Raw genomic sequence first — 24896 nt, forward strand, 5'->3', positions numbered from 1 at the left:
CCACATTTGTAATAACAACTTTATTCTTAGAAAATGAGAATAGTTGCATCCTTTTGTCAGTTTCTCATCATTTTGTTCACATCTCCAGCAGTGATTGTCTACAGTTTGTTAAACATCCCAAGAAGCAACATGGTTGCTTAAAATCTTTTGAAGATTCAGATATACCAGAAATAGTTCATTCCTTGCATGCACACACACTCCTCTGCCCCCTCCCCCCACCCCAACAACCACCTCTCTCTCTCTCTCTCTCTCATTTCAATACTCCAGCCCATCAACACAAACTGAAGTATCATTTGCAGTCTTCTTTCCTCTCTGAAGAAACAGGAGTGCCTTGGACAGGTATTGGAGAAAAGGCAAAAGTGGAACTGTAACTAGAAACTGGAGCTTAGCCCACCTCAACAAGCAGTTTTTGACAGTGAATCTTAAAACGGGTAGTTATTTCTCACACTGGGTAGAGTCCTTCACATGTTGGGTCAGGGATACACAATCAGAACAGATTGTGAAGAGCTTCAATGATTGCACATACCTTGCTCACCCAAATACTCGCCAGAAACAGCACATTAAAGAAAAATAACATTGGGCAGTTTAAAATGAAACAACGTGCTAGAAGCACAGACAGCAACAGAAGTAAAGGTTCACTCGCTGGGTTAATACTCCAGTGCAGACAACCCCCATCTGTAGTCTTCACATCTGATGCCTTTTTAAAAAAACTGCAACACAACATTGTCAATCCACTGACATCACAACTGAAGCCAAATTTAATTTTTACTATATAATGCATATAAAGGATGGTTGCATTAATTATAGGGATTCAAAAGTTGGAGTGATTCACAAACTATACTGGTAGAGCACAGAAGTGATAACCCTCTTCCAGCTTCCTATCTGTTTTCATTCCTCAAGAGATCATTAACCACTTTGACAATTCCCTCAAAGTACAACTCTCACAAGGCAGGGGGGAGGAATCAAGAGTCAACACTGGGAGTTACAAGAGAACACACAGAGGAGACAGAGTTAAATCTAATTTTTTCATGCAGATGAGCATCAAAAGACCAAATACTGGCAGAAAGCTCTCTTAAAAAAGGTCCTTTGGAAGCCAGAAAAAAAAGTGATAATTTAGCTGGATTATGCAGGTGTCTGCTGATGACACATGGGGTGCTGCACCCAAACAGCACCCAGAAACAAACATCTACACAGTAACTGCAGCCAACTGGCCTGATTCTGACTGTTCAGTCTCTCTCATCACTCCAACCACTCCGTTTACACAACTTAAGATATCTCAAACCATTCCAAGCACAAAGCAAATGTACTCCAGCTCCTCCTTTACAGTTAGATCCAGCCAGTTGCTACTATGAGCAAAGGCACCAAGGACCTCCTTGCCTCACTAGTGAAAAGGGGCAGGGTGGAGGGGGTGGTCACTGTTCTTCAGCATTACAAAAGAGACAACAGTACATTTTGGAAACTGTTCTCAAAAGACAGAAGCCTCCATTAGCCAGAAGATTCAAGTGGGAGCTCAGAAAGAGAGAAAAATAGACAGTTGCAGACTGAGGAATGGAAGGATTAATGTTGCACTAACTCTGCACAAAACAGTAGATTTTAATTGTAGATAAGCTGAAAGATATTATGCCCCACTGACAAATGGGTAGATTCATCACCATTCCCAGCAACAAACAGCTTTGAAGGAAATCCATCTTGATCAAAGTCAGGCAGCAACTTGAGCCAATAGCCAAGCAACAGACAATTTTTAAAATGTCTAGGTTCCTCTCCTGCCCTTCAAGTTCCCAGTGTGGAAAGGGGAGGGGTCACCAGCACTCTTCATGAAACGCCCAACACAAAACAGAGAGACGGTCAATCACACATTGCAATTTCACTCATATCACTTCATTTCCATTTAAAACTGGATTAAAACATCAGTTCTTCACACATACCATCTCAGCAGGTCAGCCTACTCAGCCATACCCAAAAACATCAGGCCCTGGTCAGCTACACCCAGCAGAAATGACACTGCCTCTGCCTTCAAACCCAAAACTTGCATCAAACTGAATGCAAATGAGAGCTGCTGATAATGGATTACACAAACTCTATGTATTTAGACTGAACCATTGGTGGAAGATACCAACATGCTCAAAACCTCAGATCAGCAGGGAGCTGCTCAGTATGGCAGTGCATTACCCACAACTCAAGAAGAGATAGATATTCCCTCCCAGTGAAGGAATCCAAATTCTCTTTCCAAAAGAGAGACATGCTAATCCAACTAATTAGTGTTAAAAATTAAGCAATGCTGAGAGATCTAGGATCCAGTCGCTGCAGGCACTGGAGGAATAACTGTGCAGAGCAAATAACAGTCATAGCTCCAGCTACAAAAGGACTAGACTGAGCACAAGTGCTGAATTAGGGAACCAGTTTACTCTGCTAAATTGGACTGGAGTTGTGATTTATCTTATACTTGAATTGGAGCCGTTCTGTAAGATCAGGCTACAGCCCTAGATTTCCAACCAAGACTCACTCCAACACCTCTCAGGCTAGTGTCAATGCAACCTACACTCTTTGAGAGGGGAGCACTCAATAGCTTGAGTTGAGATTTGGAAACGATCAGAAGAAACATTTTCTGGTCATTAGGTTCTACACTCTACCCTCAGATACCGAATTAGCAAGTCTGGGCTTCTATGAAATGAAAAATTCACAACCAAAATAGCCCAGACGTCCAAAGTCAAATTCACAACATGGCAGACGTTAGCATGACTAATTGCAGCAAAGGGAGGGTTAACTCAGTAATTATGCCCCAGCAGTGGAATGCAACATTACAGGAGCTCTATAGAAACACTTCTCGTATGGGAGAATTGTTAAGTGTGAAGACATGCAGCCAATCAGGCTAAGGGGTGTGCAAGTGAACTAAAGGGTATTTGAAAATCCATGCATCTCAGAGAAAGTACAAGGGTTAGCCAGTTACACAACAGATGCTGGAAAGCTACAAGAGGGAAGGCTGATAGTGGTGTTACACCTAATTCAGGAGGAAGGTAGTAGACACGGAGCAAAAAACAGTTAGCTACACCTGCTACTCTGAAGTGGCCACGAATGAGGATCTGGGAATGTAATTAAAGCAAAAGTATTGCAATTGGGTCACTGTATTGCACAGAAGCTCACACCCTCCAATTTGCTCATTGTAGTGTTGACAGTGTGGCTGGGTCATTCCTGCAGTTCCAAAGAACACGCTTCCAAAAAAACCAAACAAAACATCCAAAAACCCAGACAGAATGCTAAGTACAGCCCATATAGGGAGACTTGCTTCTGGGGTGTTTTCCCTCCTCCACTGCTGAGGACTGAGCTGGGATAAAAGTGCCAAGGCCAGGGTCAGGCTTGGTCACAGGAGTTTGCAGTCATCTCCTGGGCTGTGTTCAAGTATAACAGAATTGCATTTAAGTGAAGTAACAATTGCTCAAAAGATAAACAGTCTATGGAGATACTGCTTGGTGGTCGTTGGTGGGGAACAAGGGAGGGGGGTGGCAGGGGTTAATGATTTACAGCTTACCTACACAGTAAACTGGCAGGGTGGAGCCCCGTTGCACACCCACTCCAATTCCCACTGTACCTGAGAACTAATTCACAAAAGGCCTACCTTGGGCAGTGGGAGTAGGAGAGAGTTCCAATCAGTGGGACTGACCAGAAACTGCTGACCTTAGAGTGAGAATCAGCTTCTGTACATTTTGATTTCAACCTCAGTGAGGAACACAAGCAATCCACCTTTGTCATATGCCGAACAGTTTGGAACATTGATGGAAGCTGATCTCTAAAGAGATATTTCTCTGTCCATGTATCTATAAAACACAGTCTAAACAAAAAGGGTATTTAACGAAGGAGACACATTCAACATTCATCCAACGCTTCTCAGTGACAGCTAAGAGCAGTCTGGTTTTGCAAGTTTAGGATCCCTGGGGCAAATGTCAATAGAACAACAAGCGAGTGGATTCAGCAAAGACAAATCTGACCGTAAAACTCCAAGACAGATGACACAATGGCTGTCTTTGGGGAATTAGCAGCTGCCTTGCCTTTGACAAGTTCAACTGCTTCTTGTAATCAGTGAAAGGAAAGCATTATAATGCTTCTGTAATGAAGCAGGTGGGGAAAAATTACTGATGTCCAAACTTGATCTATAGGCTGAGGTAGGTAGAGAGAGAGATAAAAGCCAGAGCATGCAATCAGGCAACAAAACCAGCTCAAAAAGAAAACCAACTCATACTTGCATGGATTGCAAGTCAATCCTCAGATCAATCCTTTAAGTGAACATGACAATGACAGAAGGGGCCAGTGGGATGGGCACTGCAGCACTGTAGGAGATTCTGAAAAGCCAACAATCAGTATTTGGTTCCTAAGGTGGCACAAGAGAAAGGAGGATTCTAAACAAGTTCAAGTTAATCACCTCAAACTGAATTACAGCCAGTGTTTGGCATCAAGTAGCAAATCTGTTTTTGAACTAAACATTCTCATGACAAAGTTGCTCAGGGATGCAAAGTACTGGAGTTAATAGACCAGGACATTTGCTGAAGCACCTGGACTCTTATTAGCCCAATTACTTGAATAAACATGGAGTATCCAGCAGCCCTTCAGCATTAACGAGTGACAGCAAACTGAACCTGCTCATTTGCCATGTAACAGCAACAGGCCAACCTCACTAAAATTAATCTTGTAGCCCCTTTGTACTGATTTGCAATAAAAATTAACATATGTTTCATGCTCATTCTCTTTTAAAAAAAAACACAAGATTAAAACAAAAGCAGATTGGCCAAGACACCAGATTTAGATAATGATCTTTTATGAGAAGATTAGTGTCAGCTCATCTCTCAATCTGAATGTGTGTGCGAGAGAGAGAGAGAGAGAGAGAGGATTATCTGAACCATGCTCTTGTCTGAATATAATGAAAGGGCTCAGTTAGCTTGTTTTAAAACAAAAAACAAAGCATGCTGGAAGGAGGAGAACGACACAAGGACAAGTTGGAACATTAAAAGTGGATTCTGGGGCACTCTGCTACACACAATGTTTTGCCAGAAAAATATACTATAAAGTTTCTTGCTTTCTTCATCTTTGAAAAGTTACTGAATCAACTTCTGAACCAGTCTTTTGTTATATGTAACCTTAATGCTACATGAAGCAGCTGGCCCATGGGATGGCCCTGGGCCAGTAAACAGCTTTCCTTGCAGAAGGGTTCCTGTAGTGTTGTGCTTGACAGGGTAGGGTGTAGAACAGAGGGAGAAGGGTGGGGGTGGGGATGGGGGTGGGGGGGGAAGAAGAGAAGGGTAGAATAAGTCGCAGCGGCAAAAAGTGCTTTAGTACTTCCGATAGGGCTTCTGAAAGTCACCGGTGTTGAGTCGAGGACGAGGCAGGTCACCAAACATTTCAGTGCCGTCTGTCACACTCATGGCCAAGGCCCTCATGCTAGCAGCAATCTTGTCCAAATCTGGGGAAGGCAACTGCAGACAAAAAAAAAGGTCAGAGCGACACAGCAAGCTGAGCCAAGACAACTGCAAGTCAGTAAACAGCAGAGTAAGGGCCCTTAAGAGAGCCAGCAATTGAGGAAGGGTCACTGGATCTGAAATGTTAACTGTTTTAATACTTCACAGATGCTGCCAGACCTGCTGAGCTTTTCTAGCAATTTTGCTTTTGTTCCCAATTTACAGCATCTACAGTTCTTGTGTTTTAATTGAACCCTCAGACCCTGACAAGAAAAGTTAATTCTGTTCTCACTCTGACCCCCCAAGCATCTTGCAGAAATTTTGCCCCCATGTCTTTACGGATTTTCAGCATTTTTTGTTTTCTGCTGTAGTACAGACTAGCTCATGTCCAGTCTCCTCATTGAGCCCTCAAATGGGAAGACTTAAAGCGAACAGAGACAGAACTTAATGAACAATGTACACTTGTACAGTGGATATTTTGGTATTTTAAAAAAATTCCAAGATACTTCACAGCAGCAGTGTAGAAAAAAATGGCAAGTGGCCTTAGGGAGTATCTTAAAGAGGGAGAAATGGGCAAGGACAGGGAAGGGCAATTCCAGAACTTATCCCAAGGCAGCTGAATACAGAGTCTCTAGTGGTAAAGAGATGGAAATCAGGGAAATGCAAAAGTCCACAGCTGGATTTCCTGGTGGGGAAGGAATATACCATCATCTTTCTTGAAGGACTAATTCCTGTTAAGATGCAATTCTGCTGCAATCAGAACTGCTCTAGTACACTGCACAGAATGGCAACATGCCAAAGTCCAGAGGTGATAGCTCACCAAACGTTAACACTGAAACCAAGTCAAATCTTTTCTGCTCTCTACACTTCTTGGCAGGTCCACTGGATAATCAAAAATAAAAAGGTGTTGTTTAATCCTCCCACCTATCCCCTTCAAGTCAGACATTGAAGTTTATTAGTATCTCTCCTGTTAGACCAGTTGAGGGACGGCAACAGAGAACCCTCTAGTGTGAACTTACTCTGCAATTTCAGGCCCATCCAAATTATTCCTGCTGTAACCTATCCTTTTGGAAAAAACACAGAATTACGCATGTCATTGTTAGGTTTGAAGTAGATGCCAAGCTGGAACAGAGTTGCAAAGAACATCAGAAGCTCTCCCTCAGACAGAAGTAGAGTCTCCCAACTAGAACTCTGGGTGAAATAATTTTCAAAATACAGAAGGCCACTGTGGAAAGGCAAGTGGAGGAGAGTGACGCCACTGACCAGTAGGAGACAGTTGCTGGAATTAGGATTTAGTTCAATGGTTGAGTCATCTCGTCTCAAAACATTAAATTGCTTTCTCTCCACGGATGCTGCTTGATCTGCTGTAATCTCCAGCATGTCGTTTTCATCTCTCTTTACTTGGGCAATTTAGGCAATGTCACAGAGCAGCAGTCAAGAATATTTGCACCAAAAGTAATGGGCCTGAATAAAAGCAGTCTGTTAATTCTGTACTGCTAAACCAATAATTAACAGAAGGTTAGAGATAATGTCTGGGTGTAGGTGTGGTGCAGTGGCTCCCTTTCATCACAAAAAAAGCCACAAAAAAAATCTGCAAAGTTATCACTACAGCTTCAATCTCACCCACAGCTGGGTTCGATTACACCAGAGTGTGGTTGCAGGGATTAGAGACCTAGTAAAGTTATCACTGGGTTGGGAGAATTACCACTGAACTACAGCCAACATTCAACCATTTCCATTTGAATTCACCAATCCAAGGGAAATGGGGTGCAGAAAAATTTTCCATCACCTCATGAGGGTATTACTGGCTGAACCAATATTCACTTATCAACTCCAACTGGATACAATAGGGGGGCTTCATTGGACCACTTCAGGAGGCAAATCAAGGGTCAACCACATTGGTGTGGGCCTGGAGTCACAGAATTAGACTGGACAAAGACTAAGACAGTTTCTTTCCTAGAAGGATATTTTCACAAGTCGGAAACTTAGTCACTTGCACTTAACCAAAACGTCTTTGAAACCAAAACAACCACACGTTCCATTGGTGGAATGCAAATTCCATTGTGGATTTGAATTATAAAAGTCTGAGTTACTAGTCAAACAAAATTATCATTACACTATTGTACCCCGAAGAAATGACACCAATTCTGGAGAGAATGCACCTTACCCTTCCTTCATTTTCTCCATCAGCAAGCTTCTTTGGCTTCAGATCTTTGAATCCCCATATGGGCACAGACACAGGCAGGGACTTGGCATACTGGTGATGCCTTGCTTGTGGCAACGTTTGTGAACGAACAGGAAGTTCCTCACTCAGACTGCCATCTGTAGGGCACAGGCACAAGACAAAAACAAACCGATCAGCCGCACTTCATTCATATTGGACCAGTGCAAAGCTAGGACTCAAAGCATCATTTTGTAAATGCACTAAACCCTGCTTGCATGCGGTCAAGAATCCAGCCTCTGTATAGCCCCAAGCTATAACCCAAACAATACACAACATGTCTGGGTAACACCACCAGTAGTTAGTCATAGAATCAAATTCCCTAGTGTGGAAGCAGGCCATTTGGCCCATCAAGTCCAAACGGACTCTCTAAAGCACATCCCACCCAAAGCCACCCCTCTCCCCTATCCCTGTACATCTTGGCCTGCAAATCCCTGAAGACTATGGGCAACTTAGCATGGCCAATCCACCTAACTGGCGCATCTTTGCTCTCCAGGAGGAAACCCATGCAGACAGGCAAACTCCACACAGGCAGTTGTCCAAGACTGGAATCAAACCTGGGTCTCTGGAGCTGTGAGTTGTGTCATTCTAACAATGAATGTGGATGTGGACGTGGACATGGACATGGACGTGGACATGGACGTGATCCACTTAAAGTGTTGGATGTGGGCACAATACATTGCAATCCCCAATTCTGCTACTCCCCTTATTTTTAATCCAACTTGAAAGAAAGTGAAAGCAACTCAACTATCTATCCATCCACCCTATAGAGATACAACTCAACAATTGAAGCCTGGCAAAATGGTTGATATTCTCCAGGGAAGTAAATTCAGATTCTTCAATTCAATTCCTACATCCTAAAAAAGTAGGAAATACTTTTCAAATATAGTCAATGGCCCAAAAAGTTTTACAGCATTTTAGTTGTGAAAGGCACCATATAAAACAATTCTTGTTTCTTTTCCCCTTCCACCTCTACTCTCAATGTGAATGGGTAACAAGCAGCTCACATACATCCGCTACAGGAAACACTGAATTGTTACTTGGCATAAACGCCAACTTCCTTCCACCATCTACTAGGTTCTGTTGGACAGCAGTCCAGACTCTGTCTACTTACCATCTGTGCTTTCTCCATCAAGGTCAGATTCAAAGAAGGGCTCACAGTCCTGACTGTTTGATTCCTCATCCATTGTGAACATGGCTGGAAGCAGATGGAAAGAAACAAAATCTCAAATCTATTGTAAACATCATTTTGCTGTACTTCAACATTCATACCTAACACCAAAGTGGGAGTTAAGTGGAGTTGAGGCTACCAGCCAAGTGGTGGAAAGCAGATTTAAGTAGATGCCTATTGACATGATAAGCTGATCCTAGGTTGCATACTTGCTCTACAGCCAAGACATTAACAAACCTATAGAATACACCCACAATTGAAAAATACACTTCAGAGGTAAAACATATGTTGTAGCTTTGCCCAGCAAGAATGAAAAACAAAAATCACAGTTCTCGGAAATGAAAGTTTAAATACAGAAGACCAGAAGGATTTGGAGTTACAAACAAATATCACTTGAAAAAAGGGTTATGACTCAAATCAGTTAAACCACAAAATTAAAAAAGAACAATGTTTCCATCTAAAGGGCAGAAATGAAAATGCAAAGCATCAAAATGTTAAACTCTTATTAATTTATTGGCTACTCCTCAAAGAGGAGGATCAGCATCTTCCACAAGTCCATGATAGCAGATGCTGCATTTTGGAATCTATACAGATATCCAAGGAGATTGTGGAGGCGTTGGTGGCGATCATCTTTCACTAATCACTAGAGTCAAGGGGGGTCCCAAAAGACTGGAAAATGGCTAAATATTACACCCCAATTAAAAGGCAGGTAGGCAGAAGATAGAAACAATAGGCTGGTTAGCCTGACCTGGGTCATTGGTCTCTAAAATATTACCATTATAAAAGACAAGATTGTGGAGTGCATGGTTAAAAACAGAGTTGAGTCAGCACACTTGTCAAAGTGTGGTCATGCCTGACATATCAGTTCAAATTCCAGAAAGGAACAAGCAAGTTAGACAAAGGATAGCCAGTGGACATGATCTATTTGCATTCCTAGAAGGCCACTAAAGATAAAAATCCATGGTGTTTGGGGCAAGGTTCCTAGCATGGACAGAATATTAGGTGACTGGTAGGAGGCAGACAGCAGGGATAATGGGGTCTTTTTCAAGATGGCAGCCAGTAACTAGCAGAGTTCTGCAAGGATCAATGTTGAGACCTAAATTATTCACATTACACATTAACAATCTGGGTGAAAAAAACTAAGGGCATTGTTGCTAAGTTTGCAAATGACAAAAGATAGCTGGTGGGAAAGGTAATGCTGACAGAATGTGGGAGGGAGGCTTTAGACAGACTTAGCTAGGCTAGGAGAGTGGGCAAAGTAGTGACAGATAGGACACAATGTGGGAAAGCACAAAAAAGTTATGCAATTTGGTAGGAAGAACAGAGGCGCAAGCCATTTTCAAAGGAGGGAAAGGCTTTGGAAATCTGAAGCACAAAGACTTAGAAGTCCTAGTTCAGGATTCTTTGAAGGTTAACTTGCCAGGCCAATTAGCAGTTCAGAAGGCAAATGCAATGATAGCATTCATTCCACGATGGCTAGAATACAAGAGCAGAGAAGTACTGCTGAGGCTGTACGTGGTTCTGGTCAGACTGTATTCAGAATATTGTGAACAGCTTTGGGCCCCATATCTAATGCTGGTATTACAGGGGACATGGGGCAGCGGGTGTGCGCGTGCGCGTACGGGGTATGATTGAAACTTACAGAATACTGAGGCCTGAAAAGAGTGGACACGGAGAAGATATTTCCACTTGTAGGAGAGAGACTAGGACCTGAGGACATACTCTCAAAGTGAAGGGATGACCTGTTAGAATTGAGGAGAAATTTCTTCAGTTAAGAGGTGGTGAATCTGTGGAACTTACTGTTGCAGAGGGTTGGGGAGGCCAAGCTGTTGAGCATCTTTAAAACAGATAGACAGGTTCTTGGTCAGTAAGGAGACTGGGGAAGAGGCAGGAGAATGGGGTTTAGTGACTGATCAGCCTTGATGAAATGATGAAACAGAAAAAAAAATTGGGCTGACAGCCTAATTTTGCTCCAACAATTTTAGTTAAAAGTCAGACATACACATCATTTGGAGCTTAGAAGTTTGAGCCATGGTTTTTGTTTTAAAACACCGAGAATGGTACAAAAGAACAAGAGTCTACAGACCCTGATCAGAAGCTTCAAATAAAATTTGACACAGAGCCACTCAGATGACAATGACAAAAAGCTTGGTTAAATGTTTTAACCAGGAGGTGGAGCAATTTAAGGACTGAATTTTAGTCTGAAGCAAATAAAAAGGAGTAGGCCAAATCAGCCCATAAGCTTGTTTCATCATTTAATAAAATCACTGCTGATTGGGAATGCGTAGAAATCCAGCTACCCCCAATAACCTTTGACCCCTTTGCTGACCAAAAATCTACCTCTGCCTTGACTCATTGTCTGTGTAGAGTTTGCAGGTTCTTCCCATGACTACATGGGTTTCCTCCAAATACTCAGGTTTACTACCACAGTCCAAAGAGGAGCAGGCTAGATGGATTAACCATGGAGAATGCAGGGTCACAAGGATAGGATAGCAGGGTAGGAAGCTCTTCGGAAAGCCAGTGCAGACTATGGACTGAATGGCCTGCTTCCCCGCAGTAGGGGTTTTATAATTTTGACTTTGCTTCTGGCTTTTGAAAGTGTACTTTAGGTCCTATAGAGGTACGGTGAAAATCAGTGAGGCACGAAAGAGGTCAGAATGGGAGAGTAGGGCTACAGGAAGTGACACAGTCAGGAGAGAGAGAAATTGCCAGAATGAAACTTAGACTTTGGGACAATGGAACTTGTGAAAATTAGGATACAGGCAGCAGAGTTGGGAACACAGGAGGTTGGTGCAAAAAAAGTGAGGAGAGAAGCATATGGGAAAAGATTAAATCAAGAACTCAAAAAAGGTAGCAGGAAGGGTTTTTTAAAAAAGGGACACGACAGATTTCACAATCAGGTCACCCAGCAGGCAAGCCAACTGCTTTTGGTGTAAATAAGTCTACACTCTTGCTGTTGAAATCAGCTTGGTTGGATTTTTTTTGAAAAGTATAAACACAGATAACAGCCGAGCAGATAAGCTAGGGAACTAAAGTGCCCCCAATAAGTGCGTCAAGACTGGAAGCTTATTCACATAGAACTAAAGGCTATTAACTTTTGTCCAGTTGTGCAAGTCTGGCTGGGTTTCTTGCCCTATCCAGTAAACTTTCATCCCTTAAATACATAACAGCTCACTTATTTCCTTAGTTCACATTCAGAAATCCCTTCAACATTACATGAGAGTTCCCAAACGGAAGCAGTTAATGCTTTGACAGAGTTGGAGGAATGGAGTTTGTTCAGTAACCCAACAGCTATCTCATTGAAATAAAGTGTACAAAGGCCAGTACCCCATCACCAGGCCACCCCTTATTTACTGGTGCACAGTATACTGGCTGGGGCCACAAAGCTCCAAGTCAGTCCCCGGACCTGATGGGATTCTAGATCCACCTGGTTCCAATCACTGCACTCAGCCCTGGTTTGGGAAGCCCTCTCTGGAGCACAAGATCTCGGCTGACACTACTGGGTAGAACCGTGGGAGTGCTGTGAGGTTCTCCTCTTCCCTGGTATTGTGCCTAGTACTTATCCCTCGACCAATTTCACAAAAAAAAATTTCTGGTCTTTGCTGATGGTTAGATGTATTCAAACTGACTGCAGTGTTTCTTAGATTACTAAGACAGCATTTTAACATGCAGTCAGTTGGCTGCTAACACTTTAAACATCATGAGGCTGTGGGGGGAGACTGTATAATGCAAGTTATTGTTTTTAAATCTACACTGGAATTGATACCGGGACGTAAGAGTTAATTCAGTATCCATTCCAGCCAACAGCAATTGCATATCGTTTGCACCGATTCTCATTTCATGTGTGTGTGTGTCTGTGTCTGTGTGTCTGTGTGTGGCGCTGAGAGAATGGAACAGCCTGCACTCCTGCCCTAACCGAGATGCCTCCCCTTTCACAGCTCTTCCATTCTCCAAGGCCTAACCCCCATGGACAGGGGAGAAAAGAGAGAGAGTGAGGTGGAAAACAACATTTGGTAAACACATTGTATACCACGTGCAGCAAGCACAGAAGAGGGATAAGATTAAGCAAGAGACAACCAAGAAGGTATTCTCAGTGTGGAAGCTAGGTTCTTGGACTTAATCCAACAGGGAGTTGGGGAGGTCATGTTTATCTAGACAAAGTGTAAATCTGAACAAGTTGTAGCAGAATGACTGAACCCAAGTTGAGGTAGCCTTTCCCAGATTAGGAGCTTTGCTCCAGCTTGTGAAAGATGATCCAGCAAAATGCAACTTACATCATATCGGGTACCAGGGATACCTAATTCACTTTGCACAGGGATTCAGACCGTTTATTCACCAAGGTTAATTATGAAGTGGATATACTGGATCAGTGGATCAGTGGATCCAGTTACAGTGCTATTAGTGGAGCTCTGAACTGTGTGGGGGCAGTCAAGCAGTACAACACTATTTCCCTGCTTAGGGGTTTATTTTCTGAATGGCAAACTGGATTCAGTCTCAGTGCCAACAGATTTAATGCAGGGAGATTCTGGGCCTGTCCATTCTACAGTATCTAGCACTACACTTTTTAGAAAAAAAAACAAAAAAGAAGTGTGAAGACTTAACCTGAAGACCAAAATAGAAGGAGGATGCAAGGAAAGAACAGGGAAGCAGGAGCTTTGTGCTTTGGAAGTGCTGCTGCAGACATGGGCCAAATGGCCCCTCCCTCACTGTTCAAAGTAACTGAATTGTTTCTCTAGCATGCGCTCTAACATGAAAAACAGCAAAGAAAAAAAAATAGATAACCTGGAAAAAAGAATCAAAACCATTTGAGATGGACAATCAAGAGAGACTCTACACAGAGCTCACACCATTTCCAAACGTTTCTTGAATGGATTTTAAGGTTTTCACCTCACAACAGATAGCTCATTTCTGCAACTTGGAGCAAAATATTTATCCCCAAAACTTCGCATTCAAAAACAAAACAACTGACACTAGTTTAGCAATCCACAGGCCCAGACTAATGTTATGGTGGTCTGGAATTCAAATCCAGTTAAGAAAGCAGGTGGAACTCAAATTCAAACAAACATAATCTGGATTTAAAGACTGGACCTTGACAGTGGTGAGAACCAGCAAACGGAAATCTGCCATCCTGTCTCAGTCTGGCAGATATGTGACGCCAGAACCACTGCAATGTGCGCAACTCCCACCCAACTGAGATGGTTCAGCAAGCCACACAGGCATATCAAGCCATCAGAAAGCATCATAGGTGTATCTCCATCACAATGGCTCCAGCGGTTCAAGGAAACAGCTCACCACCTCCCCGAAAGGCAATTAGGGATGAACAAATAATGCTGGACCAGTCTACATCCCATAAACAAATTTTTTTTAAAATTCCATGGGCCTTGATCTTATTTTCATGATTTTATCTTTCATATCTCGCTGTGCTTGTCCAATCTTTCCAGTTCTGTCTCTTCTAGAACCATTTGCAATTTAATATATTGCCGACCCAGAAAAGTAAGGCAAATATACAATAATTGGGGAGGCAATGGCCAAGTGGGACCATCACTGGACTGTTGGTCCAGAGACCCAGATAATGTTCTGGGGACCTAGGCTCAAATCACACCATGGCAGACAATGGGATTTTGAATTCAATAAATACTGGAATCAGAGTCTAAACAATGACCATGAATCCATTGTCTATTGTTAGAAAAACCCATCAGGCTCACTAGTGTCTTTTACGGAAGCAAACTGCCATCCCTACCCAGTCTGACCCAGATGTGACTCCAAACCCACAGCAAAGCAGTTGATTCTAAACTGCCCTCTGGGCAATAAACGATGGCCTAGCCAACAACACACTTATCCAATGAATGAATTTTTTTTTAAAAATCAGCTTTGTGGAGAACAAAATATAGGAAGATCCCAAGTGCTAAAGAAGGCAGCACATCTGCAGAGGGGTACAGACATGTTAAACAAGTAGGCAAAAACTTGGCAGAAGGAATATAAATGTGGGAAAAAGTGAGGTTGTGCGCTTTTGGCCAAACAAAAAAAAGCACATTATTTAAATGGAGAAAGACTGCAGAAGTCTACAGAACAGACAAACGATTGTATTTGTTCATGAAATCACAAAGCTAGCATCCAAGCTTAGCAGGTAGTAGGGAAGACAAATGGAATGCTGGCTTTTATTTCAAAGGGGACTCAAGTTTAAAAGAAAGGAGGTTTTACTGAAACTATAGAAGGCACTAGTCAGAACATCACTCACATACTTAAGAATTTTGGGTCCAATACCTATGAAAAGATTTGGAGTAGAGAATGGCATTGGATCAGCCCAGAGAAGGTTCACTAGGCTGATACCAGGTGTGGAAGGATTACCTCAGGAGGACAGGTGGAGCAAAATGAGTCTGTGCTTGTTGGAATATAGAAGCACAAGTGTGATCTTATTTAAAACATACAAGATTCTTGGGGACTTGACAGGATAAATGAAGAAAAGTTGTTTACCTTGTAGGGGTGTCTAGAAACAGAAAATAAGATCTTAGGAAAAAAAGGGCTACCCATTTAAGATCGATTAAGAATTTCTTCGAGGTTAATGAACCTGTGGAATTCCTTACTGAGAAGGCTTGCAAGACTGGGTCTTAACTATATTCAGCACAGGCACAGGCACTTTTAAATCAGTAATAGAATCGAGGGTTAATGGGGATAAGGCAGGAGAGTGGAGTTGAGGATTATCAAATCAGACATGATCTTATTGAATAGCGAAGCAGACTACGGGCTGAATGATATGCTTCTGCTCCAAAATCCATGGTCTTACATAGACCATTATGGCCCAAACCTAGAATAGGAGTTCAACAGTCCTATAGACTGCAGATGACAGGAACTTAAGAGTTTGACAGATGCACAATTAAGTTTGAGGGAAGATAACCAAAGCTTGGTCAAACAAGTGAATGAAAAAAAGAAAAGCATAGAGGTTCTTAAAGAGAGCAAGACTTAAGGCCTTGATCTTTTTCTTTCCAATACAACCACCTCCAGCCCCATAACTTTGATTTCTTCACACCAATTTTGGATTTTAGTGTTCCAATTATTGGAACTTTTGTTTTTTCACTGAAGCAAATAAAAAACAGAACATCACTTGCTGGACCAGCATTCCTTGTTCACCCATAATTACCTTGGAAAAGCCACATAGGCCCATCTGACAGAAATTGAAAGCGATGATTACAGACTACTAGATTAAGAGAACTATATTCTGCATTCGGTTCTATTATGCTGATCGTACTTAAGGTATCTTTCAGCTAGTAAGCATGCAAAGCAATATTTTCACTCAGTACATTAACAATATTAAATCAAATTAATCATTCTCCTTTTACCTGAAGTATCGTTTAAGCTACATCGGTCCACTTCTCTCTCTGATACAGAAGCCGACCTCTCTTCGGTTTCTGCTGCCTCAGGGCCATTTGTGGCCACTGGCCCTGGACTGACCAGACCCTGATTGCCAGTCGTAAAACCACTCTTGCCATAAATGGACGGATAGCTCTTGGAGAAAGCATCCTCAGAGGCATGTGCGTCCTGCCCTGCAGCTTTCTCACTGTTGGGCACTGGGATCACGCTGTTGGTGTAAGCAGAGGTCTTGTGGAAAACTGCAATGTCATCTAAGTACTGCTTTATGGCGTCTGTGAGGGCCCCTGTGCCATGAACTGCATAGGCAAGGTTTGACTGCAGCTTGGGCCGATAAGCTGTGAGGAGGACAACATCATTGCCAGTTTGCTTCCGGTACTTCTCCATGGCACAGATAAGAGAATCCCAGCTCTCTCGGTGGTTGTCAACCATGTCGGTCGTCATCATTCTGGACACGTAGCTGCCTGTGGGGAGCTGGGACAGTGGAAGAAAGATTGAAAAACAAAAATCAAAATGGGCACTAAATAACAGGAACTGTGGAATTGTTACAGAACAGAAGGAGACCATTCAGCCCTCTGGGGCTGTTCTCAAACAAGTATCTGTACCCTAGAGGGCTATGGAAGCTCTGTAATTGAGCACACTCAGACAGAATGAGGCATTTCTGGATACGAAGGATATCAAGATCCAAGGCTATAAAACAGCTGTTCTTAAACACCTTCTACAAAAAGGTCACTTCAAGACACTTGTACGGAATGAGCTGTCGGAGGAAGTGGTGGAGGCTGCTACAACTACAACATTTAAAAAGACAGCTGGATGAGGGTGAACAGGAAGGGTTCAGAGGAATATGGGCCAAATGCTAGCAAATGGGACTAGATCATTTTAGGTTATCTAGTTGACATGGACAAGTTGAATTGAAGGGTCTGTTACTATGCTATGTAACACTGACTGTACTTAAAGGATCACAATCAGGACAACGTTTCTGGTGAGACTCCAACCTGGAGGTGGCCTCCTGGGTGCCTTAAATCTGGAACACAATGCTTTACACAGGATGCAGAAGAGATGTGCTTTGGGATGAAGGCTTTCAATTCAGAACCAGTCTATCCATGCAAGAGTGAAGTTTGAAAGAGAAGCCACAAATAAAAATGTGGTTTCCAGTGGAGGGTCAGTAGCTATGGGGACATAAATTTCCAGGTACTCCGGTTTCCTTCCACAGTCCAAAATGTGCAGGTTAGATGGATCAGCCATCCTAAATTGCCCGTAGTGTTCAGGGGTGTTAGGTTATAGGGGGATGCTTCAAGGGGCTGTGTGGACTTGTTGGGCTGAAGGGCCTGCTTCCACACTGTAGGGAATCTAATCTAAACTCCCTGGCTCCCACTACTACCCTAAATACTGACCCAGACTCAGGTTTTGGATTTAATATGTGTTGAAAGTGCCTCCTAACGAGTACAATTCAGGATTCTTCCAAACAGCAGACTAGGTTAGCTTTGGGTTTATCATTGCACAAATTAATAGTGGCAGCTTCATTAACAGAGTGGTATTGAGTTAAATCATTCCTTATATTAAAAAAAAGGTACAAGTTGGACTTGTGTAAGTAACATTTTTTGTTCAGGAATCCTACAGGATCCAGTCAGACAGTGGAGTCAGGTTCCAGCAAGCCTGGGGAGGAAAAAAACAGATGCTGCAATTTAAAGACAGTGGGAGGTTTGGGAGCTCCTTTTTGTTTTTGTTATTGATAAACAATCCCCAGTGTAGCAATCTGGAATAGTGAAAGAAAAAAGGGTTACTCATTTCTATAGCAGCTTTCATCATTGTCAGACATCCTGAAGTACTTTACAACCAAAGAAACATTTTATTTGCAGTCAGCCACTGTTAAAAGGCAGGAAAAAAATCCCACAAAATAATGTAATAATGACCAGACTTTATTCTTTAAGCAAAAGAAACAACATTGGTTAAGGAATAATTGTATTTGGGACACTGGGGAGAACATTCCTGCTCTTCCCCAAATTATATAGCAGTTTTGTTGGTAAATGTTGTGCTCTAAAGTGGGATGTGAAACACGTGACTCACAGAGCTGGGTGCACTACTCCTGGAGCTATGACTAACACCTGATCTCACTTCACACCACCACCTACCCCCACTTCCCCAACACAACATGCCCATTTTGAGAGCAAATAAACTCAAGGGAACACACGGAAGACTTGGCTACTATTACCACCACAATAACTTGTACTTGTATATCATCTCAAACACAGCTTGCTCTGTGCCCTCCCATGTATAAAGGCCTGTCAGGTGATAGAGTGTTGCAGCCTGGCACACTCCCAGGGCAAGGGCCACGTACTTAGGAATAGACAGAAGTTTGGAGCTGGAGCCTCACCAGGGCACAGGGAAGAAATAAAGTCACTTTCTGAGGCCCATCACCAGAGTATTGGGAGAGGCTGCAATCCACATATAACATTTTGGATTGCATGCTTGATGTGGAATGAATATTTTAAACAAGTTGTAGTTCTAAGAGCAAGCAGCTCAGGGTGCCAAGTACTGCATTGAAGAAAAAAGTATGCCCCCATTTGCTCTTTGTTGACTTTAAACATATCACTGAAAAGATGTGCAGGTGTCAGCAAGTCCTGGGTGAACTGAAGTCAATGGGCGTTAACAGTTTCTATACCAGGGTAAAACAACAACTTCACAGGACTTCGCCAAGATGGCAAGGCTGAGATTTCATCCCCTCCTTGCCTGATCATGTTTAGCTTCCCCACATCTTGCCAAGATGCTTTCAAAAACAAATGTTGGCTACGCCATGAACAATTTATTAGCCATTTCTGAAGAGAGGCAGATATAAAAGTCAACGTTGTCTTATCAGCTGCTTTTTCATTGAGAGGGGGAGTTCTGGTATTGAGTTTAACCAGAGAATCACAATGCCTCATGTGAGGGCTGAGGTCGCGAAGACAGGACCCTCACGGTGGTCTCAGTTACTGCAGGATTCAAATCCATCACGATGCTTCACCAGCCAGCCATCCAACCAACTGAGCTAACTGAATCTTTTTATCTATTGCTAATTTCCCTGGAGGAAGTGGTGGTGAGCAGCCTTCTTGGCCACCGCACTCATCAAGTCTATGATAACCAACATGCTGTCAGAAAGGGAGTTTCAGGGTTGTGGCTCACCATGAGGGAGTGACTCAGTTCCAAGTCAGAATAACATGTGGCTGGAGGGAACTTGCAAAGTGGTGGAGCTCCCAATCATCTGCTGGCTTTGTCCTACTAAGCACTGGACGTCAAAGGTCTAGAAGGTGTTGTCAAAGTAATTTTGGTGAGTTACTGCAGTACAACTTGAAAGCAGCACACAGAGACTGCAACGTTAAAGACTGTGGATTGACTGCAACTCAAGCAAGCTCAGTCCTGGATGGCGTCAGTTTCTTAAGTGCTGTTGGAGTTACACCCATCCATGTAAAGTAAGCATTCAATTCCACTTATCACGTATACCTTGCGGATGGTAGGCAGGCAGCAAGCGCATGAGAAGAGTTGCTAGCTGTAGAACTCCCAGCATTTGACCCGCTCTCAAAGCCACAGTATTTATTTGGCTGGTTGGTCTCACTTCAATTTCTGGTCAATGGTAACCTCTAGGATATTTTGTTGCCATTGAATGACAGGGAGCAATGGTGAAGATTCTCTTCTTTGCATTGGCCATTTTCTGACACATGACATGAATGCTACTTGCCACTTATCAGTCCAGATATTGCTGCATTGACTGTTCTAGAATCCGAGGAGTCACAAAGTGGTGCAGTCGGAAAACATCCCTATTTCTGACTTTGGCAGAGGGGTGGGGGCGCGAAGTCATCGATGGAGCAGTTGAAGATGGTTGGACCTAGGACACTATCCCGAGGATCTCCTGCAAAGATGCCTAGGAGAAACAATGATTGCTCACCAAGAGTAGGTACTCTCACCTGTGCAGTTCAGCTATTTCATTCATGTTTAGCTATAAGAGGTCAGAAACGAAGTGGCTGTAGACAAGTGCAGACTGTGTTGTAATCCAGATATTCCTTTACAAGAGCCACTTGATCACACTGTGCCCATTACCCCATGACAAGGAAGAAAGCAAGGAGTCAGCACATACAATCAAGTTCCTGCAGTCACTGGCAGTGCAAACGTGAGACAGCAAACATAGCAAGAACAAATTCGCAATAAATCATTATCTACTGTTCTTTGGTTTAGGATTGCTAATGTTTAGTGAAAATATTCCCAATTGCTGACCTCCTGCCTTCCAATGCTGAAATGCTTTTTGAAAATGGCTGCCTGCCTTGGCTGCAAAGAAAGCTATAACTGGGCTTAACTTTCCAAAGTTAAACAGCTTTCCAACATTCACTCACTCAGCATGCACAGTCATGAGCAAAAACACAAGGTTTCAGACAACTGCCTACACTCAAACAATGGTATCCCAGAAAAACAAACATTTGTGCCACGGAAGGGAAAAAACTTGGTTCGACTGCAACACACACATACACATGAAGACAAGAACGAACTGCAAACTGCAGACAATTCAATTACAAAAGTAAACTCTACCAAACTCGAAACAAAAACAAAGTGTTCTTTGAATACCCATGAATCAAAAGATTTCCCGAGATACTGGGATGTGGCTGTTAACTTTGCCACAACGGTGAGGTAGGGGAAAGCGGTTAACTAAGTGGTCAACTCCGGAATTAGTTCACCACATTTTCCACTCCTTGAGATGTTTCAGCTATGGCTCTGTTAGTTGCAAGCTTGCCAGAGTCAGAATACAGTACATTCAAGACCGCACTGACTTCTGTGCTCTAGACCTGCAGAGTTGACGTTCCAGTGCAGTGGAGGCAATGCCGCACTCTCAGTAGTACCATTTATCAGAGACTGTCAGAATCATATAGCATAGAAACAGGCCCTTCAGCACACCATGTCAATGCCAACCAAATACCAATCTCCACCAAGATAACAAAGTGTGAAGCTGGATGAATGCAGCAGGCCAAGCAGCAGCTCAGGAGCACAAAAGCTGACATTTTGGGGCGAGACCCATCAGAGTTCCCATTATCTCCTACCACCAGTCTGCACTATTCCCAGTTACCTGCCCTTGGTCTATAGTTTACAATGCTCTGGCATATTAAGTGCTCATCCAGATACTTAAATATTATGATTATCTGTCTCCACCACCTTCTCGGGCAGCACGTTCCAAATTTCCACCATAGCACGGATGGCTCTTTTCAGATCTGCTCTTATACACTCACTCTCACCTTCAACGTATGCTCTCTGGTCTTACACATGTCCGACATAGACAGAACATGAATTTTTTTCCCTATATCTCTCAATTGAACATTACAGAAACATTAACTCTTTTTACTTCACAGATGCTGCCAGACCTGCTGAGCTTTTCCAGCAACTTTGTTTTCTGTTGCTCCCTTATTAGGCCTCCCAAAATGCATCACCTCATATTTAGTGGGATTAAAATTCCATCTGCCATTGCTCTGCCCAACTCACCAGCTGATCAATAATAGACTAGTCCGAGACCATCCTCCTCACTAATGACAACAGATTTCCAGGTCATCTGCACATTCAATAATTATACTTTCTACATTCACATCCAATGTAGATCTGTGTTTTTAATCACATGAAACCAAGCCCCATCGCTGCCTTCTCAGTAACTCCTGAAAGAGCCCATCCCCACTTTTTCCCCAAGCAGTTATTATCACTCCCTGACCCTCTGTCCAAATATTTAGCCATTAAATCCAACATGCCAAAAAAAATTTGAACATTATCACTTTTGTGGGGTTTGTGTGAATAAATGCCAGATGCCTTTCCTTGCATTACAAGTGCAGCCACGCTTGCTGGGCAATTTACAGTCATTACAGGCACCACATTAAGGCCATTTTCTTAACTAATACCAGCCATCTAGGGATTCTACATACATCAACCCATTCCTGGTTAGCTCACCAAACTTAGTCAAGTCTACATTAAGCCATGATCTTCCTCTCCACAAAGACTGTTTTATTTTCAAACTTACCAAGCTATCTCTGTACACTGTTACAAATTCTCCTACTGTGCTTTTTGCTTCATTCTCTATCCATAAACGCAAGGCTATTATGGAACAGGAGCATGATGGAACACTCCCCAGTTTCCTGGATGAGTGTGGCTCCAATACTCAAACAGCTTGACGCCATCTCAGACAAAGTAGCTCCACTTGACTGGCATCCCATCTACTTCCTTCAACATGCACTCACCCCACCATTGATGTACAGCAACAGCAGTGCATACCGTCTACAAAAAGTGTACTGCAATAACACTCCGGTTCCTTAGGCAGTATCTTCCAAACCCATGACCTTTACCACTAAGAGAAACAAGGGCTGCAAGTACACAGAAACCTGCAAGTTCCCCTCTAAGCCACAGCCCATCCAACCTTGGAACTAGAGCACTGTTACTTCACTGCCACCAAATTAAAATCCTGGAATTCCTTAATGGCCCCAAGGATGCTCTAAACCTCATGATCTGCAATAGTGCAAAACAGCAGCTCCCCACCACCTAATGGGCAAGTAGGGATGGTCAATAAATGCTGACCTAGCCAATGTGCTCAGACTCCATGAACAAAAAGAAAGATTGCATAGTTTGGGAAAACTCCATCTTTAGCAGATCCCAAGTGTTCTACTACCCACAGGTTGCCTTCACAATGGCATAGACCAAGAGCACCTCTTTAGGAGTATATTTACATCGCACTGTCCTTTTGCTATAGCTCTTATAAACCCCTCACGACAACACCATTTACAAAATAAAATGGCTGCACAGTTTGTTTGGCAAGGTTCAAAAGAAGCCAGGAAGTCAAAACGGCTATTCAGAAAACAATAATACCCTTCAGTCTCAAAGGCGTCAACACATTTGGTACAAATCCACAATTCAGAAGTAATTATTAGGTGAGAACTGTAACATAAAAGTTCATCTACATAACCATGCCAAGACAACATTCTTCCAAATACTTAAAGTTCCGAATGCTCATGCCAGCCTTGGCTCTACGGGTGGCCGTGGTTGTGGGTTCAAATCCCAAAATCACAGACTAGAGAACACAGCTTTAGTTAAAACACTATGCAATTGAGAAAATTGCACTGTTGGCGATTGTTGCTATTCAGGAAAATATTGAACAAAGGCCACCAGCTATCCTCTGATGTAAAACTTTCATCACTCAAAAACAAAAGGGGTAAAAATAAGTTCTCTCTGGTGTCTTGATCATTAGTCACCCCTCAACTACCATCCCTAAGACAGATTATCTGTCTACTTGTACATTGTTGTTTCTGGGAACTTGCTGCGCACAAATTGGCTGTACTAGTATGCACATGATCACACAGACATCAAAAGTGGTTCAGTTGAGGATGCACTGAAAGCCACTACAGAAATGCACATTTTTGCTTAACTTCCAGAAAATTATTCAAGATACCAGAAGACCTTGCCTACCACACAGAAGGGCAAGTCTCTTTTACGTTCCCAGAGGAAAGGAGACATGACTTCAGGTTAACACCTTACACAAAACACAAGATTGCACCTCTGATAATAAGCTACTGCCTTAAGGCTGCACTCAAGTATCAGCAGAGGTCTCATGTTCAAGTCAGAATGTTGTAGTGGCTTCTAATTCACACAAGGAGGAGAAATACTTGGAATCATGCATCAGCTTTCAAGGTCTCCCAAAGAACTTTAAAACTAGATGCTATTGAAGCATGGCCATTGCTGTAACACAAGGGAAAACCACAATTAACTTAACAGCAAGCTCTGATATACGCAGTGATCAGATAACCCAGTTGAGGGCTAAACACTGGGCCAGTCATTAGTGATCCTAATGATGTTCAGCATAGTGCCATAGGAGCCATTACAGCTACTTGAAAGAGCAGATAGGGACAGGACTTAACTTAATATTGCATCCAAAAGATCCCTTCCAAAACTGCAGCAGGCCACAGAGCACAACTTCACTGAGGAAAGGCTTGATAAACAAAAATATTCACATTGAGGTAAGTTAGCAGCTCATACTGCAGAAATCTTCAAATGAGTGATGTTGAAAGCAAACCGAATACACACAAATGCAAGAACACAGTACAATGCCAATACAGAACACTAACTCAAGGCTGGTTAAGGATAACGACCTCCTGCAACACACGGTAACAATCCCCACCAACCCCCAAAACCAGTCAGATAGAGCCTTACAATCACCTCTCCCAAGAACCAGAGCACGGTCAGCTAGATCACTCCAAATACCTCGTCAAAAACTACAGCATGAAGTAGCTGATCACTACAAATACAGACACCTCCTGCAAAACCAGAACTCGGTCAGACAGATCCGAACAACACCTCCCCCAAAACCAGAGCATGGTCAGGCAGATTACACACTATAAACAGCCTCAGGTGCAGAAACAAAGCAAACAGCAGCAATGGGAGAAGCGTTGATAGACACCCCCACCCCCCCCAAAAAAACGAAGAGTGAATAAAGGGTCCTGAGGCAGCGTGCAGAGAGTTGTAAGCGTGGACAGCAGGTAGGAGATGAGAAGGGACAAGTAGAGGACGCAAGGAGGGCAGAAGAAGGAAGATTAATTCACAGGAGACCAGCTGAGAGCCCACCAAGCTCCTTACCGGTGTCTCCCTCCAACCTTCCCAGAGCCAGGCCCGCATGCGCACTGCGTCGCCTTCTTATGTCAGCACGTCACCG

General features: G+C 42.9%; 1 protein-coding gene across 2 annotated transcripts; it reads right to left on the reverse strand.

The window, feature by feature from the left end:
• On the reverse strand, window positions 1–24886 carry akt1s1 (AKT1 substrate 1 (proline-rich)). 2 transcript variants are annotated; one of them, XM_048521180.2, is made up of 5 exons: window positions 24821–24886; window positions 16174–16675; window positions 8780–8863; window positions 7612–7766; window positions 1–5462 (listed from the first exon to the last, which is right to left on the reverse strand). In XM_048521180.2, the coding sequence occupies exons 1-5, from the start codon at window positions 24857–24859 to the stop codon at window positions 5319–5321; spliced, it is 924 nt and encodes a 307-aa protein (XP_048377137.1). In that variant the 5' UTR covers window positions 24860–24886; the 3' UTR covers window positions 1–5318. The 2 variants fall into 2 exon arrangements, with proteins under 2 accessions (XP_048377137.1, XP_048377138.1); XM_048521181.2 differs by lacking the exon at window positions 24821–24886 and adding an exon at window positions 20140–23174.
• Between the last annotated feature and the right edge of the window lie 10 nt (window positions 24887–24896).

Source organism: Stegostoma tigrinum, chromosome 38, assembly GCF_030684315.1.
Source record: "Stegostoma tigrinum isolate sSteTig4 chromosome 38, sSteTig4.hap1, whole genome shotgun sequence".
In the NCBI taxonomy this organism is placed as follows: domain Eukaryota; kingdom Metazoa; phylum Chordata; class Chondrichthyes; order Orectolobiformes; family Stegostomatidae; genus Stegostoma; species Stegostoma tigrinum.